This window comes from Perna viridis, chromosome 4 (assembly GCF_037379345.1).
Source record: "Perna viridis isolate PV_CMFRI_1.1 ecotype Kerala chromosome 4, ASM3737934v1, whole genome shotgun sequence".
Taxonomy (NCBI): Eukaryota; Metazoa; Mollusca; class Bivalvia; order Mytilida; family Mytilidae; genus Perna; species Perna viridis.
The window spans coordinates 49597482-49618525 of NC_142448.1; the positions used below are offsets into that span (position 1 = coordinate 49597482).

A 21044-nucleotide genomic window follows, 5' to 3' on the forward strand; every position below is an offset into this window, starting at 1 on the left:
GAATATCACTCCGTTTCTTTGTAGGAAATATGTAGAATATCTCTGTTTCTTGTTTTCACTTTTGGAACGTACTTAGATTTTAGTATCTCAAATGAGTCCTGGTGCTTTGATGCTTTCAATCTTCTTGAGTGTGAAGTTATTTCTTACTGGCTACCCTTTCAGTATATATGTGATTTTCTATATTGAAGGGCCAGCTTCCAACCTTGAAACGATCAACATGACAACATCAACAATTCCAACAACAAGCCTTAACTCAACCCTTCGAATATTCACGCACATCCCCACTTCAGTAAATTTCACAACAAAACAAGGCACCTCGACCAAGTTTTTGACCTCAAATGAACTATCTCAGACAACGAACGAAGACACATTGATAGAAAACTCTCCTTCAAAACAGACTCGGACAAAACAGACTTACACAACAAAGGAAACACCAACCAAAGATTCTTACACAACAAACAAGGAAAAATCAACCAAAGATTCTTACACAACAAACAAGGAAACACCAACAATAGATATCACCCACGAAACTGATGATAAAACAACAACTAAACGTTCCTTTCATACAGAAGTCACTCACACATCTATTCAGAATAGATCATCAGTTTCAACGGATTTCAATACAAAAACGACACAATTCTTAACCACCGAACCGTCTGAAATCACCACATACCCCAAAACTTCAGTAACACCTAACACCACAGCAAGTGATGACAAATTGACAACACAATCGTCTACATATACTCCGATCGAGGTTTTAATGCAAACAATCGCATCAACTTCAGACATTCTTACCACCATTTCAACATTATCTACCCTGATGGATCAATCTGATACAACAATATCGACAACTACAACATCAACTTCTCCAACAACAATTGAAATCACTTCAACATCCACTTCAACATCAAACATACCAACGACTACATCAACATCAACTTCTCAGACGACCATTGAAACTACTTCAGCATCAACAATACAAACAACATCGACTACCCATAACAGCACTGCCTCCACTTCAATATCAACTATATCTACCAATAATCCAACCACTGCACCAAACACGTCACCAAATATTCATGAACAAATCAATCCATCTTGCCTATGCCCATGTGGAACTACACACGCGCCGTTAATTTTTGACGAGGAAAAACTACGACAAATTGAAGAAATTTTAAAAGTGAAAAAGAAGGAGACTGGTGCTTTTATGCGTAGCCTTTCTTCAGCTGAAGACAAAAGATTATCATCACGTGTGATTGGATATGTTGGAACTGTCATTTTATCCATAGTCCTGGTTATTATTCTCTTGACAGATATGACACGGTTTTTTTACAACATCCTAAACATACGTGGTTTACGAATGTCATTCGAATAATAAAATCTGAGCTGTTTTATTTTCTGAATGATTTCTTGTAAGAAATGAAAAAGGTAAACATATTTTTTTAACCTTCAGGGTACACTTTCAACATTCGTTTAATGTACTTAGATAAAATAAGGATGTAATTTGAAGTATTTTGTCGACTCTAATTTTCGGAATCAGTATTATTAAAATTCATGTTTAGATGGTGATATTCACTTCAGCATTGATTTATAGCAAAACAACAGTCGAGCAAGCTAATATAAATATAGTGGTATGCAAAGGTGTATTTGCATACATATATTGCAGTATTAAAATAAAACAAATGCGATAAAATTATCTAACGCTTCTATTTGTTTTGTTGGTATATAGCATGGTGAAGCTTAGACAGATAAGAAGATACTTGTAGATATTATTACAATGAATTGGTTTGTCTCTCTAATCTCAAGTTTTATGAGTAATTTCTTTTGTATTGGGTGGCTGTATGTAGATCGTTTCTGTTTCATGTGTTCACCTTTAGGCAATGTTATTTGATTTTGACGTATTTGAACCTTCTCACTGCAGAGAAGACGCTTTGATATTTTTTGCATATATATTTGTTAGGTATCGTTGTTTCTAAAAAAAAAAACGGTACGCCAAGATACAAATATGTAGTTCTTGGAAGAGATTTCTACAAATACAAGAAAACAGAGAATAAAAAAACATAACAAAACATCTTATTGACATTTGTGTTTTTGAGTAGGAAGAAGGTCCGCAACCGATACATTGAATAAATGTCCCGAAAAGGGATGTGATCCACAGGTTACGTTTACAGTTTCAAATGAATGCAAACTTGTACCTTGTAAAAAAAACAATTCTGAATCATCTTTCAAATAAACCGAAGAAGATGTTTTCAAAATACTGGATTCTTTTATCAACAACATATTTGTCCAGTGTGATGGACGCGTTTTTCAACGAACAGTCGGCATTCCAATGGAAACAAATTGTGCGCCTCTACTTGCTGACCTCTTCATTCACTTTTATGAGGAACATTATTAAACTGGATGCTTTTATATCGAGTTCCGCTCTATAAATGACATATTATCAATAAAAACAATCCTAGTTTAGAGGATTTTATGCTTCGCATCTACCCCAAATAACTTAAGATAAAGGATATTCCAGACATTGTGAAGTCAGCCTCATATCTTGACCTACACTTAGAAATCAATAAAAGGAAAACTATCGCCCAAACTATTTGACAAATGCGATGACCTTTCTTTCCACAATGTCAACTTGATTTTCACCTGTGGCAACATCTCGTCAGCATATGCGTATGGAGTTTGCATATAACAACTCATACGTTATGCCAGAGTTTGCCGCAACTACGCGAACTTCTTACAATTAGGCTTCTGGAACACGGATATGTTGCCGCAAGATTAAAGACATCACTACCGAAGTATTATAGTCGTTGTCATGAACTCATGGGTTGTTACGATGTACTCATCTGCACCTTGCAAACTGATTTGTTCAACATTCCATAAAGAAGTTGGTTCGGTAAGGGCAAAATTTGGCCAAAAAAAACACAGTTTTCATGAATAAAATATTATGTGGTTTCTCAAGGTCTTTAATGTGTTTTATAGTTGATTCGATTGGTTAGTGGTCATTATTTGAACATATACGGTCAGATATGCTCTTCAAACTTGGCTGAGATTAGGAAAATCTGCTAAAAAGGCTAGAAAACACCAAATTTTGTGCATTTCTTTTACTCTTTTAACAATGGCCACTTGCGTGTTGACATTCGTGCTTCATATATTTTGTGTATAGTTGTCAGTTATAACTCATGTAAAAATATTTTGAGTCAACAAATGAGTGGCCACTTCCGTTCCAAACAAAAACCATCTTAAATATTGCACAAATGTTATAAATTGAAGGTTATTGTAAAAATTACATAAATGCATACTGTTATTTTTTTTAAATAACGTCACATCTTATATTCAGTATTTGTGCACATTTTAGTATACTACTACTACCTAAAAATTAGCTTTATTAAAATTTTCACCAATGTCCAAATTAGGGGTTCTTAACAAACTCTCTCCTCTCCTTTCTTCTTTCGTCTACCCCGGACTTTTTGTGAGCAACTCGGTGGTTGTTTCTAGAAAAGCATAGCACACTAACCCAACCGATGCACCTGATCCATGCTCGCAGTTTTTAGAGTCCGAGTTGCTTATTTACTTTTGTTACCTTGCAGGTATTATTTTGTTTATTTTATGTTCTTTGATGTATGTGTCTGTTTACCATTTCCGGTCCTTGTCCTTGCATTGCATTCTTTGATTTCCGATAGAATCTGTTTTCCCTTGATTACTCTTTAACAAATAAAATAATAAAAATCTCAAAGTTTATACAAAAACACAAGTACCATCTTTAAAAAAGACACTCGACGTAGTAAAATGTTGTTTTTTTTACTGATAAGTTTCGACATTTCATTCAAGAAAATAACACACTATGCACAATAACAATTTTGATACATTTTTTTTTCGAACGCCACTAAGTTATCAGTAATTGGCCAATCGGGAAACAGAACTGCGATAAGGTGACTTGCGTTTCCATAGGACAGCGTCCTTCAGGTCAAGGGTAAAAAGCGAAACTATACCGACTGTGCCGGAAAAAACATTCAACATCAAGAACAATCTTATTGTAACAAACACTCAAGCGTTTAAATAGTAATATAAAATAACTTTAAAAAAGATTGTTAGAAAGAGATTTCAGTTTCAGTGATTCTGACCAGGATTTTTTTATGATTCCTGGGCGATGTTCCAGAATATTCATCAAATACATGTACAAAGAATTCGTGTTCTTAGAAAATTGGAAAAAAAGTCGTGCTTTGAACTCATAGATTTGATTTTAATATTATACATCGGTAATATTCACAGTGTAGTTTTATCTATAACTTTTCACAAATAACCTATGATTTGAGATGTCGGCTTCAGCAACCACTTACAAAACATCAATCACCTTCAGCCATCTAAACACAAACTCAAGTATTATAACCAAAAATTATGTTTTTGTAAGAATCAGACACAATAGAAAAAATAAAGGAATAACATGTCTATCACAAATCTACTGACCTGACATTATAAATTCGTATCAAGGATGCTTTCTTTATTTGAAAATAGCTGTTTTTTACTATCTGGATTTGCTTATAAATTTTTCAATAGAAAGTTAGAAACACCCTAAGGAAAAACTTAGACTTGGTACGTTGTCCGTATATGATTCTGAATTAGAAATAAAAATGAATTTGGTGGATTTTTTTACATGCAAATATCACCTCCTTCTGATTTTTATTAGACTGCTTCTGAAGTATTCGGCTGTTTAATGACATACCCATAGACAGGAAATAAAGATTCCTCCTTAGAAAGCTAAATCCTTTGGAAGTTAAATCGTATAAAGATTTAAACCAGAACGAGCTAGAAATAAGTGAAATCAATTCACAACCTTTTGCCAAACCAACCCTCGTCATACCTAAAAAACTATAATTTCTATCGACGGGCCCGAATGATTCTGTTGTATTTAAAAAATGTTGACTAATGTAAAAACAGTTTTAATAAGATTCTTCAAATTGGGATGAATAAATTATCGGAGGGACACCCGTCCAATCATGAAGGCCAACATGTTTACCTACGAATGCACATAACCGATTGAAACATATTTAAAGCACCAACATTGGGCTTTATTGACCAGTCAAAACCAAAGTTTTCGATGTAAGTTAAAATTAATTCAGTATCTAATTGTTTGTACTGGACTTATTAGTTTCATTTATTGCGTTAAATCGTACATTTTTTAAAAGTCTTGTTTTTACGATAAATTTTTAATTTTAATAAACACAAATATCAACATTTTTTATTGAAAAAAAATGAAAATTGCACATGAATTAATGTTCACTTTTGTTATATTGTCAGTAAATCATTTCCATTGTGATTATAAAGGACAAAGATATAAAACATATCAAAATTATTTTATGTTTGTTATAGACCAAGATTTGAAATAACGCCCTCTACAAAATCAACATATGATTTCAAAATGTTTTGAAAAACACCACAACTAGAAAATACGAGAACGGCATGAACACAGTTTTCCATAGGACTTTTTCATGACAAGAATATGGGATTCTTATAATTTTGGAACAAACGCAAATATTTCCAAATTGATCCTGATTACATAAGTTTATTGCAAGTTTGTATCTGTATTAATTAGAAAATATATTCCTCTTGTGTCACCTTCACAGCAATCTAAATTTTTATATGCTTATCAAGTCATTAAGCTATAAATTATTATGGGGTTCTTTCATTTATCCCGTAGTGGTATTAATTCAATGTGGATCCTGAAAAATTCGAAAGATCTTTTGGAGACAATCAGTTCAAGACTATTATCTGAATATAATAGCATTAAAACCTATGATTTTTCAACACTGTATACTTCTATTCCCCATACTCAGTTAAAATCCCGACTTAAAACATTATACGTCGTTGTTTTTCCAAAAAAGATGGTACACCTAGATACAAATATATAGTTCTTGGTAGAGATTCCTCATACTTTGTAAGAAATAATTCCAAATCATCTTCCAAATATACAGAGGAAGATGTTTACAAAATGCTGGAATTTTAATCGACAACATATTTGTCCAGTGTGGTGGACGTGTTTTTCAACAAACGGTCGGCATTCCAATGGGAACAAATTGTGCCCCTTTACTAGCTGACCTATTCCCTTCACTCCTATGAGGCTGACTTTATAGCTGATCTAATCAGAAAGAAAGAATATTGTTTAGCTAGTTCCTTCAATCTCAGTTTCCTCTATATAGATGACGTGTTATCTTTAAACAATCCTAATTTCGGGGATTTGATACATCGCATCTACCCAAAAGAATTTGAGATAAAGGATACTACAGACACTGTGAAGTCAGCCTCATATCTTGACCTACACTTAGAAATCGATGATAAAGGAAAACTATTGACCAAACTTTACGACAAAGGTGATGACTTTTCATTCAGAATTGTCAACTTTCCTTTCATCTGTGGCAACATCCCTTCGGCTCCTGCGTATGGTGTGTTCATATCACAACTCATACGTTATGCCAGAGCTTGCCGAAACTACGCAGACTTTTTGTATCGCGCTAGAACTCTAACAAATAGGCTTCTGGAACAGGGTTATGTTTCTACAAGATTGAAGTCATCACTACAGAAGTTTTATGGTCGTCATTATGAACTCGTGGATCGTTATGGTGTATCCATCTGCACCATGAAAACTGATTTATTCAACGCGTCATAGTTTTCCTTTCCTCGTTTGTCTACCCCGGACTAATTTTTTATGAGCACCTCGGCGGGTGTTTCTAGTGGAGTCCGAGTTGCTCATTTACTTTTGTTACTTTGTATGTATGATTTTAGTTACTTTATGTTCTTTGTTGCGTATGTCTGTTTTCTATGTCTGGTCTTTGTCCCTGGATTACATTCGTTTGATTACCGCTATAATCATGGTTCCCTTGATTACTCTTTCATATAATTATTTACTTTTGAATTCCATGGGGGTAGGTGGACGAATAATCACAATTTACCACAATTAAAGTGGAAAAAAACAGTTGAAATTTGTTTAAATTCTACATTCAAAAATCATGGTAATATTGAATTTTTCACTATATCCAGCCCAACCTGTTTCGCATAAATCACTACATTTTGAGAAAAAGATATATTGAAGGCCTCATACACAAGGTCTCTGGAATGACTTTTCAGCTTGTGTAGCTATATAATTTTGAAAATCATTTCTTTTTCTTTATGATTTCCTGAAAACATATGTTTATTGCAAAGTTTCTTGCGCATAAACAAAAATTACTTAAAAAATCCTCTTGACACCTTCACAGTAATCTGAATCTATATGTGCTTATCGAATCATTAAGATACAAATGCTATAGTCGACAATAAGAGGTTTTCTTAAATAATTATTTTCTTTTAAATTCCGTGGGTGGGGATGGGATGTGGAGCGAATAAACAATCTATGCATTAATTTAAGTGCAAATAAACAGTTGAAATGTGTTTGAATTTTACATTCAAAATTATGATAATATTGGATTTTTCACTATTTCTGGATTTAAAATAGAAAATGAAGTTAAGTATATTATCATTTTTCTGCTTCATGGTCGTACGCCTTACGAGTTGTAATTCAACTTTTGGAAGAAGACACAATGAAGAAACAAAATGTGTTATGGACAGAAAAGGAGGCTGTAATGGTAAAACTGTCACACTTCAATAAAAAGCAAAACTCTGTAGTGAGAAATGTATTGTAGTTTGGACCTGGGACGATGCTGTGGGAAAATGAAAAAAAAATTGTTTCATAAAAAAGAAAGATTCTAATAAATACTCCAGATTCAGACTGAGATCCGAAACAGCTGGATATCGCAGACGTTTGTCGTCTGTATTTGCTCCTGGAAACCTCTTTTAATGCATACTAACATAATTCTCTTCGGTCCATTTAGATACTTAATTTCAATGTTAGAACATTCTGGGCAAAATGAAAAATAGTTATCTAACATAGCTAAACAATATAATAAAAGTACAAATGTGATCAACTTAATATCACAATAAAACATAAAAATGAACAACATTTTTCCCTTTCACTCAAATTTACCATTTATTATAGGTTGTCTAGATGGGAAATTTAAGTGTAAAGATGGAACTTGTTTCCCATCCTATGTGAATGTGATTTCTATATAGATTATTCTGATGGGGACGATGAACTTGGATGTGGATGTGAGTTACATTTTGCATAAAATTTACTTACTATCAATCAAATTTGTATCAAAAGTTTTCAAATTGCACACCAAATCAAATAAGTTCTATTTCTTTTTTAGGTTGCAATACCGACGAGTTTCGCTGTAAGAGTGATAATAGATGTATCTTTGTTGGATTTCTACGTGCTGTTAATTGTTCAGATACATCAGACGAGCAAAGTTGTCAACGTGAGTTTTTATATGATGACATATGTTTAAAATGGTACCTATATTACATATATTACTTATCATCATAAGTATGAGACTAAGCTCTCAAGAATACTAGTTTTACCTAAACTCCTCTGACATATCCGAAACAAATTTGAAATGGTCTATATTTTGGCATTCAAGTTAGGAGTAAGAGTCTTTTTCTGATGTGGGTTAGCTTATTATGCGAAATCAGAATGCATTCAAAAACAAGTTAAACAGTTATAATTAAAATTTATTATAACTTTAATTAAAAATTAATTAGCAATGGAAAGACATTTTAGATTTTAGATATGTAATGTAAACAAAACACCTGGTAGTGCGTAAATAAAATACTAATTACCTTCGTTTACGTCTATACTAATCATATAATCATAAACAGCATCAAAAGATTTTAAGTGTTAAATTAAAGCCCATGTTCATCTCCTACCAAGGTACATGTACTTACAGTTTACATCCAAAGTCGCATACAACGTCTAAATCTACTCCCAGGTACATGTACTTACAGTGCACACCGACAGTCGGGTACATACGTCCTAACCTTTTTCCCAGGTTTATGTAATTACGATGTACGTAGACGGTCGGGTAGATATGTCCTAACCTTTTCCTAGGTACATGTACTTACGGTGTACATAGACGGTCGGGTACATACGTCCTAACCTTTTCCTAGGTAAATGTACTTACGTTGCACATTGACATACGTCCAAATACTTTGTTTCGAAATAAAATATAAAAACCTTTTCTTAATGACACCAAATTTGTATACTCAATTCAAATATTAGAATTTTTAACAAAATGTTTTCGTTGATATCATACCAGGTTACACAAATTTCAAAGCTCCATGAATTTACAAATATTCGTCCCACCATTCGATAGTTGGTAGAAGCGATATTTAGTATATTTAATAATTAAATTTATTAAGGAGAATATTGATTATAACGCTGTCAAAAATATTATTTTTTGGTTTCAGTTCATGAATTTTAAGATTGTTCCTATCTATTTTACGTCAGATTATAACCTGTCCGGAAACTATTGGAGGAAGTAGACAGTGTGATTTCTATGTTGATTGTTTTGATGGCAAAGATAAACTTGGATGTGGTAGTATATATTTGTTAGAGACATGTACAAAATATAACAATTGAATTTACTACTTAGAAGTCTTTTACATTAAGTAAATGAGAAAAGTGATTATCATTACCATTTTGAAATGGCATTAAAATCCAAGTAAATTAAAATGGAAATCAAGCGTAGTCCAATTATTTATGCTTAACGAAATAAAATATGCTCATACAAGGCACGCTAAAGACAGGAGTCGTAAACTCTCTATGATCAAAGTTTAATTTTCATTAGTTTGATGTGAGAAAAAATATTTCGGGTTCAAAGAAAGTTCAAATTAGCTAATTTCTTGACACCACTTGTACTGTTAAATCTACACTATTGTTCATTTTCATGAGTGGCTAAATTAAAGTGTAAGTATCTTTCTTGACTGTAAGTGTTCAAACTAATTTGTGAATTTATATCTCAGTTAACAGTAATTAAGTTACATATAAAAAAACAATTGCTCATCTGAAGCAACTGCATCATTTCTATACGTAAATAATAATAATAATTATAGTAATAATAATAATAATAATAATAATAAAATTGTTTAAAAAAAAAAACAAACATACATACTGACAGACACAACAAAGAACATAAAGTAACTAAAATCAAACATACAAAGTAACAAAAGCAAATGAGCAACTCAAACTCCACTAAAAAATGGGAGCATTGATCAAGTGCATCGGTAGGGTAAGCGTCCTCTGTAAGTACATAAATGTCGGAAAAAATTCCCTAAGGATGTTAGAATAACATTTGCGAACCAAACGTTTGGTCTTTTCCTATTCTGGGAGAACTTGTACCGCTGTGATATCGTTGGCATTATCGCTTGCAATAAACCAAACCTAGACCATTCGGTCAGATATACTATATATATAATTTCAAGTCTCCTACATACAATACAATTTTATATCCTAGACAAAAGCTGACACCGTATCTAAAAAAAGCTTTTTTACCTTGATTTGAAGTCATGCAGTCAAATAGATTGATCATGACCATAATGATATTGATTTTTTTTGTTATTAAAAAATCGACTGATAGTACCGCTCAGATACTTATAACAAGATTTAAGTCATTTGATGACCACTACTCTTCAAGTTAATTGAAAATGACCCTAGAAATGTTCATATGCCAAATATCATTTCGAACATATTGTACGGCATTAGAGCATATGCATCAATCCAAAATTTCAAACTACACAAATATCGTAATCTTGTTCAAGTATTTCAAAATATATCGACGCGTTAATTAGAAGGTCATATCAGTAAAATCAGAGCTAATGCACATGGCTAGATTTCAATCCGGCAAGAGCTAATATCTTATTGAAGATGTCTTGGCCAAAGTAAAATTATGCTAAAAATGCCTGAGGGACAACGAAAGAAGGGGATATAAAAGTTGTTCACTGCTTAAAGACGCGCTCCAGCACATATGAATTATCAACGACAAAGAACAAAAGACAATACACGTGTTGGAAGTGCGCACAGTTCCTGCTTCTTGCACGACACTTGCCTAGCTACGGATAAGGATCATTCTCGATGAAAAGGAAATCAATATATGACAACTGCTGTTCACTGGTCATTATTGAATCAGTTAGGCCATAAAGATCAAGGATATCATTGTGACGACGGTTGTCTTTCATACGATAATATCAGTATTCTTGTTCCAACGGTTTCTGTGCGAACCGCTTCCTGACCAATAAGAGGATTAACATACTGACTATATTTTTATTAAAAACGTGTGTGGTTTTCAATAACAATTCCATACTCCAGAGCAGCTACATGTGTAGTATAATACAAGATAGGAATAGATAGCTACCAAATGAAAAATCAAGTTTGTCACGTCAGTCAAGTGGTGGTTTTGTTTATGTTCTTCCATTGCCTTTTCGAGATTAAGATCAAGATACGAGGTAGACTTAAGTGTTCTGAAGTGTCATTGATATCGAGCTCTGTGGGATAACTCAGATTAGAATATTCCGAGGATTGATAAACTGAAGAATAACACCAATAAAGTGGAAGCTGAAATTGTTAGACTGAACTATCTTGCTTTTTTGTATGTATCAGTTAACTGTTCATTTTGGATAACGTTGACCGATGGGAACGACCAAAATTCCAAACGATGTTAGAACTGTCGAATTTTCAGACACTTCTGTACTTAATTTGTTTTCCTTGTATCAATGTGATCCTATGGAGCAGTATAGCAAATAGGGTCGTCATATTCTGAGACGTTTATATAATATTAATTTGCTGTTGCATGCATCGTTAATTTGATCTTCTATCCTACATAACAACACCTAGATGAGTTGTCCCGTACTACAATACATCGTGTACTAAGTTACATCCCTAGATTAATCCTACGAGGAGGAATGACCCGGCTAGCGAAACCTATATTTTATACAGCCTAGCTTGCCAAGTGGTCTAGGGCGCTGGATTTTGTGCAGGCAGTGTTGCCATAGATATCGAAGCGGAACGAATTCGAGTGCCGCAGAGGAAACCACAAAAAATTTGCTTTGGGCATTTGACAGTTCTTACATCGTTGGGAATTTTCAGACCCTTTTATTCTTACATTGTGCAGGCAGTGTTGCAATACATGTTCTTGTATCTTGTTATAGTGTAAAAATTCTCTGGCGGGAAATTTTTCTGTACTTATTCTGTAGTAGAACATAACCGAATTTTGACGTTGTTTTTACCATAGTTCTTGGTAGAGATTCCTCATACTTTGTAAGAAATAATTCCAAATCATCTTCCATATATACAGAGGAAGATGTTTACAAAATGCTGGAATTTTTAATCGACAACATTTGTCCAGTGTGGTGGACGTGTTTTTCAACAAAAGGTCGGCATTCCAATGGGAACAAATTGTGCTCCTTTACTTGCTGACCTATTCCTTCAGTCTTATGAGGCTGACTTCATAGCTGATTTGATCAGAAAGAAAGAATATCGTTTGGCTAGATCCTTCAATCTCAGTTTCCGCTATATAGATGACGTATTATCTATAAACAATCCTAATTTCGGGGATTTGATACATCGCATCTTCCCAAAAGAAGTTGAGATAAAGGATACTACAGACACTGTGAAGTCAGCCTCATATCTTGACCTACACTTAGAAATCGATGGTAAAGGAAAACTATTGACCAAACTTTACGACAAACGTGATGACTTTTCATTCAGAATTGTATACTTTCCTTTCATCTGTGGCAACATCCCTTCGGCTCCTGCGTATGCAGTGTTCATATCACAACTCATACGTTATGCCAGAGCTTGCCGAATCTACGCTGACTTTTTGTATCGCGCTAGAACTCCTTATATAGTTTTTATGGGGCCTACAAAAGGATTTCCAATAAAGTATATTTGGAATAAAGAAATGCAATTTTCACTAAATATTAGCCTCTGTCTAGTTTTAAGGCGGAGTTGTACTTAATTACCCATACTTGCTTTCTTAAATGATGAAACTGTAGATTAAGATTAAACTTAAACTTTATTTTAATCTGACAGAATGTTTCAACCTCGTCTTATCATCATGGTTGTAGACTTCAGTGAATAATGGTATCCCTTCCACTGACACCAGTTAACACCATCAGCAAATGAACTATGATTTCCCGAAAGATACAATCCATTCAGATTACTGCAATGACAGTTACCATACCACCACGCGCCTTTATATTGATGTGAACAGCTGTTTGGTGATTCATCATTGTCCGTGTCCTTTGTGGAAAATTTACGACCACTTTGGTACTTTTTAATCCCATCACCTGAAGAAAGTTAGCATGCTATGATATTTTACGATTAACCTGGTACCATTAGTTTGTTCACAAGTAAATAAACGAATTGAGAACATTGAGGTAATATTGACCGAATTATTTATTGCAAGGAGTGAATATCCAAAATACGTTCACGATTGCCTACAAACTCCCAGATATAACGAGCGCGCTGAACATGATCCTTGCAGAAGGAAATTTTCAAACGTTTTTGGTACGAGCAGTTATATTGTGGTTATTGATGATTAACCTTTCCATTATGTGGATTTTCTTAAAAATAATTGTATTGGCAAAGTGATTTTCGTGTTGTTACGTTTTAGCAGTCTAAGAGTGCAATCACAGAATTCATTTTGAAACTGAAGTTTTGAAAATTATTACACAGGGAACATTCGGTATATCACTTCATTCTATATACGTTTATTAGAAATTGTACACGTGTTTAGATATTGTTGTATTTGAGTAATTCAAGGAATTAATACATAAACCTCTCTTAATACAGTTATAGAATATGCACAACATTTGCACAAAATATGCAAAAAAGCTACTTTTTTAATCTCAAATACTACGCTATAATAATTTCGTGGCCTTTGTTCGCTTAAATTTAAAATATATTTAATCGAATAGTTAACTTCTATTTAACATCATGCACGGTTCAGTAACAATTTAGATAAAACCGTGTAGCCAACGTCTACACCTGACCCTGGAATTGCTAAAACAAATATTCAAAACACAATTTAGTAAGCCTTGAATATGTAACCAAATCAAATCTGTGACGAAGTGAAATGCAACTGTATTGCATGCCCATTAAGAGAGCAAGCCTTTTCATCAGTTTCTGTGCCACCTTGGTCACATGTATCTTTTTTTTCAAAAGAAACCTGTTATATATTTGAATATTTGAATCACTGCGAAAGGAATGTCTTGGTTTTACTTTAACCTTTCATTAGGAATGTACTGAGAACTAAGAGAGAAACCATTTGATTTCATTTCATGGGGGAGTGAGGGGGTAAAGGATCAAATTTGAAGTAAAAATGCAGGAAGATAATGAACGGTTACACACAGTTATAAGATAAACATTTGGGTAAGTCCAGAACACCGTTAAGTGATAAATAAAAAATCAGCTCAGAAATAATATTGAAAAAAAATATATAAAGCAAAATCTGATCAAAGGCGTTTTAAAGAAATATAATTATTGCTCCTTTAAAAATATTTCTCCATATGAATAACATCATTCAGTAACTTGCAATCTCTATTTTTTACTTATTCATCAACAAATATGTTACACTCTTTACATGATATACAGTAGAAACATCTTTATTGGATACAGCCTTGAACAATGGACTACTTATACTGATTAAAAAAAATACCTTATAGCAACTTATAGTAGACTACCTGCATTTCCTTGATATCCTGTGACGTGAAGCATGTAACCACTAGATTCATCCCCAACAGAAAACTTGGAATATTTGGCATATCTTTTGTTGTTTTCAAAATCTTTCATATCAATTCTCAGAGTGTAAGATGCTTGGGACGTAATTTGATGAATATGATCGTTGCCTACAAAAATGCATTTATATCAAATAAAAGGTATAATGATTCTGCAGAAAGTATGCACGATGTTGTAGTACATACACCAAAAACATGGTCATAAGAAAAGGATTGATTTCAGCGATGAAAAAGTAGTTAACACTCTCAACTTAAATTGACAAAATATTAACTATCAGGCTCATATTTTATTCTTTCTTCGAACATATCGGCAATGTTTGAAATAAAATATATAACAGATAAATTGCTGAACATTTTTGTTTTGTATAAATAAATTACTTTTTGATAAAGCAAAATGTATAAAAAAGTTTAAAGGAAATAACTAATAATAACTAAACAAATTGTACTAAAATGTTCAAGCAGCTCAAACTAAAGGGAAACAAAAAGAAGTTAATATAAACATCTATATTGTTTTTGAAAAAAAAATCAGACTGAAATAAGAAGAGGGACCAAGAAGTTATCCAGTTAATTGTAGTGCTTTATTATTACTGATTGTGGTTGAAGGAAACTTGATTAGATCATATCTCAATGTGGCACCCTTTACTAAATGTTGCATATATATATTAAGTGTTGTACAGATTTTTACAAAACTCGTTCGTGCACAATTTGTTTTTGAGCATATTATAAGTCTTACCAAGCCAGAATTCTCCATTGAACGAACCAAATCCTGCCTTATATGTCGCCCAATTTCTGTAAAAATTTACTGATCCATCCCGACGACGTTGAATAACCTGTGAGATATTGTTAATTATATTTTAATGTTTAACTTAAATTAGTTCAGTTAACCTTCCGAAGCAACTGGTGTCAGTTCAAACAATGCAACATACTGATAATAGTCAATGAACAAGATACAATCTAGGTGACCCATCCTACCAGTAGAATTTTCGACTCTAGTTTACTTTTCTATTATCTAAGGAATAAGTATTGAACTGATTGTCATCTGGCAGTTACTACAAAGTATAAACATATTCATATCAAAATATTCCACTGCTGTGATCATTTTATTCTATATTTTTTTCTTTAAATAAGTTTGTTTTTCAGCATTTTTACTTTACGGCGATTTAAAATATATTTAGCCACGTCTTATGGCAGTTGAAATGAAAAACCTTCCCCTACACCAAAACAAATCGGTGATTTTATTAAAAAATTACATTTCAGATTGTATATTTAACTCGCAATAGTAGATGACATCTAGATTAAATTCAGTAAAAAACATAAGTTTGAGTATAGAAGTATAGTTTTATAGTATAAAAACATAATATAAAGCACAATTTTGAAAAATAAGGAAATTTCACATCTTAGAAGTTCGCTCATACATGTATATCTAATATTTGCCATGCAACAATTGCTTTTAATCGATGATTTTATACTGTCACCGCAAAATTCAAAAAGATGTCGTTTTCAACTGTATAAAAGACAAAAAAATTTTTTCAAGCATCAAAATTTCATTTTTGTTTTGGTTCATGTCAGATTGCTGAAAATCTATCTATTCACTTTCCTGAAACGACACATTGCAAATTTATAGAACTTATTTAGGTCTTGTTATGTGTTAAACTCCAATATTGGAGTTCTTGGATGTACTTTTATTTACATATTTATTATAGTTTACGTTTCCACAATAGCAGTAATTAAATGATTTAATTTTAAATCAATTAATACCTTAATTTTACTCAAACACGTGCTTCAAATAATCTTTATTTTATTTTGTTAAGGTAAAACTCCTTTACAATTCATTCCTATTAACAAAATAAAATAACAATCAGCGTGGAAATGTCCCTTGGGGTATTTATCTGCCTATTGATGACAATTGGCTAATCCCGAATATATCACAGACTATTTCCCAAAGTTTGCAGTTTATTATATTACCAATTAAAAAATCACCACACCACTCATCTCTGAGGCTTCATTCTTTGGTAGAACCTCTCGGTACTGATTTTTTTCTTCCTTTTCAAATATTTCTGGTTATGATGATGAGTAAGTCTTCATACAAGTAATTTTCCGATTTAGACCTTCCTATATGTTTAGTTCTTGTCCTGTTGATGGGAGGTTAGCCACGAAACACGTGTGAAGTATATCAAAATTTGCAATGGATGATGAGAGGCAAGTACAACATTTTACGTTAGAAAATCGATCAGAGGCACCATTCCACTGCGGTAAGTCCCATAAAATATTGAGAGTTTATTCCACTTTAACATATCTCTCTTAACCTTTGAACTGGTTTTGGCTTCCCATTTCGATATTCTTGATATTGAGAACTTTTTGTAATTTTCTAATATTGAATAGAGCATTTTCTTGGCATTGGGTTTTAATATTGCTGATGAGACGTCATTCCTTGAAACACGTGTACAACAAACCTAACTTTACAATATTTATATAATTGTATGTTTGTATTGTGTGACCATGAAAATACAAAAATTACGTTTTAACTTAGCAAAAAATGTGTGAATATCTATCACATTATTGTTTAAGTAAAAAAGAATTATTCAAAGTTTCTGCAGGGAGTTATCTTTAATCATTATTTGTTGAGTCCAATTTTATGGTGTACTGTAAGTATCAATAACTATCTACGGATCATATGCAGTACTTGATAATGTTCAGCAATGAATATACATATATTTATATATATATATATATATATCAATTGACAGTATATATCATGAGATTTTTCAAGGAGCAATGTACTGAAATATTTTTTCTTGTCGCACACCTTTCTCGATAAGCATCATTTTATTTTCGTAAAAGTGGCCATGTTATCTCTTGGATATAATTCTTAACGCTCATATTCAAGGAATAATCATATCTTTTTTTATAAGATTCCGTTCAGTAGGTTCTATGGAGAAAATTGTTAAAAGTAATGACATTAAGAAAACAATAAAAAATCATGAATAGGGGCAATAACTCAAACATTCTTAAACAGATCCACATGCAATATTTGCCATATATAGATCTCATTTTGCTAAACACTTATACTCTGTCAGTTTTGAAGATTCCCTTCTGTCTGACCCTTATGTTCTATGTGTATAAACGGCGGCCATGTTTTTCAACGGATCAAATCCCCACGTACGTTCTTTGAATAACACAATAAGGAACATTCATACAAAATTTTGTTCTAATAAGTCTAATTAGCTTTACAGATTAACCCGAAAATTTGACCACAGATAGATTATTTTTACCCTTTTCAGAATTTTGCTATACCTTACGGTTTTGTAGATACATACATTATATGTCACAAATTTCTGTCTGTTCTCTTTTTAGAAACGACTGCCATGTTTTTTTTTCAACGGACCAAATGATGGCAACAGCTAAAAATCTGGAATTCTCCTTTTTTTTTCTTTTTTGTAAGGAATCAATTCATATCCTCAAAATTTGTTATTTGAAATGAACAGAAAAATTGTTTTTGAGCTTTTCACGACAAAAATGTCAGTTTTAACAATTCATTATGACACAGTAGCAATTAAAATGTTATTTTTCAAAATTTTGCTTGTCTCCTTTGGCATAAAGCTACAGCTTTGCCTAAAAAAGGGAAAAAAAATTTCCCTATGTGGCCCATGGACTATATAGACAGTAGAGAAGAAACAGAAGAGTTTCCCTTTGGGTGTAGTACAATGTATATGATGCGGATTCCATAAACTTTCCCTTTAAAAATATGCAACATCAAAAAATTTAGCTTAAACTCTTTAAAAATTTTGGACAAACAATTAAGAAAATTAGCTATAATTTCTTACCGTCCACCCACCGCCATCTAGTAACATTTCGCAGAATACGTCAATCTCAGATGTATCACCAGGAAAAATTGTGTAAACACCGCTTGGACATGTTTTCTTGTCCAGTTCGCCACAGTCTGAAGGTCTTTTAGCTAAAAAAATAATTGAATTGCAACAATTAAATAACATAGTTAAAAGCCTTACTTCTTAAAAGAAATTAGTGGCAACAAAATAGAAAAAAGGTATATAAGCTATATAGATGGAAATAACCAGTAGTATTTGTTCGCCCTATATAAGAAAATGATGTGACTGAGTGTAAAATGTACCCTGGTACCTTCTTGATGAGTAAGTGGAAATCTTAGTAAAATAACTTAAACAAAAAGGAAGAACAAAATACATCTACACACTATTGAGCGGAGTTAATCTTGTATTTTAAAACTTACTCTTGCATTTCCTTCTGTTCGGGTCTTTACATTTACAGCTGTTAGACAGAAGTTTAACTACATTGTCTGCAGCTGTACCAGAAAAAGTCACAACTGAAAGTGAGATAAATACATTGATATACACATGCACCCGTTTTGGGTTTGTTTTTGTTTTTGTTTTGTTTTTTGTTTTGGTTTATATTAGCTTCTATAGTACCGTCACCCCATTTTATTGGGTATTGGGTAGTGAGGATAAGACATGAGTCAAATGGGAATTGTGCGGAAGACAACGGAAATGATGATTCAGTGTTAATCAGGTACTGATTGATGGTAAGCAAATTTGAAATAGAAATATGTAAAATATTTTATTTGATAAAAATAAGTGCTTAAATTTGTTACATTCGTAATCCATATTTTTTTACGTATAGGACAAGGGGAAATTACGACAAGGAAGGAAAATGTGGAAAAGGTCATGGTGAATTAGGCTATTGTGTTGAAATGGGGCAATAAGGATAAGGAACGTAGCCAAGGGGAGAGTTAAAAGTTTTATAGAAAAACATAGAGCTTTAAATGTGACAAATATAAATATTTTTCTTGTCCTAAAAAAACTATGGATTTTTATGCATCACACATAATATAAGACTGAATTAAAAATTAAAAATATGAAAATGAATATTGCATAAAATGTCATTATCAACTGTAACTGTTTTCTTTTAAATCAAGAATATATTTTGATTTTGTAAATCATAAAATATTCAAGTTAAGGGAACTATTCTCAAGTTTAAATGTCATCGTGACAAAGAATTCTATTGTTAATTGTTATATATACATGATATATCTAAAGAAATCGTACGATTATGTACAAAAAACATTAATTATACCTGAGTCTTTTTTCGTATGAATGTGCTGTCCTGTCACCAAAATTCCCATTAACACCAATACTAAATTTAGTAAAAAACAAGTCATGATGGACTGCCTGATCCAAAACTGATTGATTTCCTACCAGTATTTTTTCATATTCTACATGATGACGATGATTCAGATTGCATGATAATGTTTGGTTTGCGTGTTCAAATGCGCGCATGTTCAATTCACCATATGTTCACATTTTTACATTTTCCCCTGTACTCTAAAATGTACTAGCTTGTAGTTTTTGTTGATATTTGATAAATCAAATAGCTTTAGATTTTTTGTGTGAAAGAAAATTTCAAAGTACTTAAACACTGAGTCAAGGAAACTCTCAATTAAAATACATCGGTTTCAGCTTATTTCTTCTTCAATAATGAACTGCTTAATACAACACACTGCCAATAGTAAAATATATTATAAGACCCACAGTACAAACTATGCTCTTTCTTAATATAATTCTATCTGCAGATAGATCTGTAGTTTGAAAATAGTTATGCATTTATCTCTAATCTACAGTTTTAACCAAATTAAATACGGTAGATCTTGCAAATTTTAAATATTTTCAAATTAACAAATAGCCGCAGTAAGTAGCTCTTTTAACACAAAGTGAAAGTAGATAGGTCATAGAAGTCATTACGGTTCTCTATTACAATTATTAATGACACTGATATCCTCAGAGTCAGTTGAATGTTTGCCAATTTAAAAAAAAAATAAGTTTACATGCCCATGTCAGTAGAGATAAGATTCATGGTAATTCAAGGTAATGGATGTGTTTCATTTTGATAATTTTTTTTAAAATCATGACACAGTGCATTATGATAATAAATGTGCTTTTGTATCAATGCCCTGGCGTTGCATTTTCAAAAGCATTTAATTTTGAGTTTTAATCTATATATAATTAAATAAAATGTTCTTAAACTATGTCATATATTCAATATGCACGGATATCTATACGCAGGTCCGGATTAAAGAAGTATTAATTTTTTTTTCATCAGACTAGTTTCATCTATTATTTTGAAAAGTCGTGTTAGTGTACTCAGGGAGATATACATACCATTTCTTTTGAAATCATCATTAAAGTGTAAAATTGGCTATATATTGATTTTTTATCGCATGGATTATTGATTTGTGATATCAAATTCGCGGTGTTAAAGCAATATTTGGTAATGGCGTAAGTTTTACGGTGATTTTTTTGTTACCTTAATCAACTTTTGTCAATTCCGGATATTTTTCCACAATTTCAAAGTAATTTACTATG

At 32.3% G+C, this 21044-nt stretch overlaps 2 protein-coding genes across 2 annotated transcripts; one reads left to right on the plus strand and one right to left on the minus strand.

Moving 5' to 3' along the window:
• Positions 1-217: 217 nt before the first annotated feature.
• LOC148620389 (uncharacterized) lies at positions 218-1495 on the plus strand. Its single transcript, XM_088577097.1, has one exon. The coding sequence runs from the start codon at positions 218-220 to the stop codon at positions 1373-1375; it is 1158 nt and encodes a 385-aa protein (XP_088433223.1). The 3' UTR covers positions 1376-1495.
• Positions 1496-12910: 11415 nt separating this feature from the next.
• On the minus strand, positions 12911-19893 carry LOC148620390 (microfibril-associated glycoprotein 4-like). Its single transcript, XM_088581238.1, has 6 exons — positions 19759-19893; positions 18899-18991; positions 18477-18607; positions 15386-15482; positions 14599-14763; positions 12911-13203 (listed from the first exon to the last, which is right to left on the minus strand). Exons 1-6 carry the CDS (start codon positions 19841-19843, stop codon positions 12953-12955), a joined length of 822 nt encoding a protein of 273 aa, XP_088437364.1. The 5' UTR covers positions 19844-19893; the 3' UTR covers positions 12911-12952.
• Between the last annotated feature and the right edge of the window lie 1151 nt (positions 19894-21044).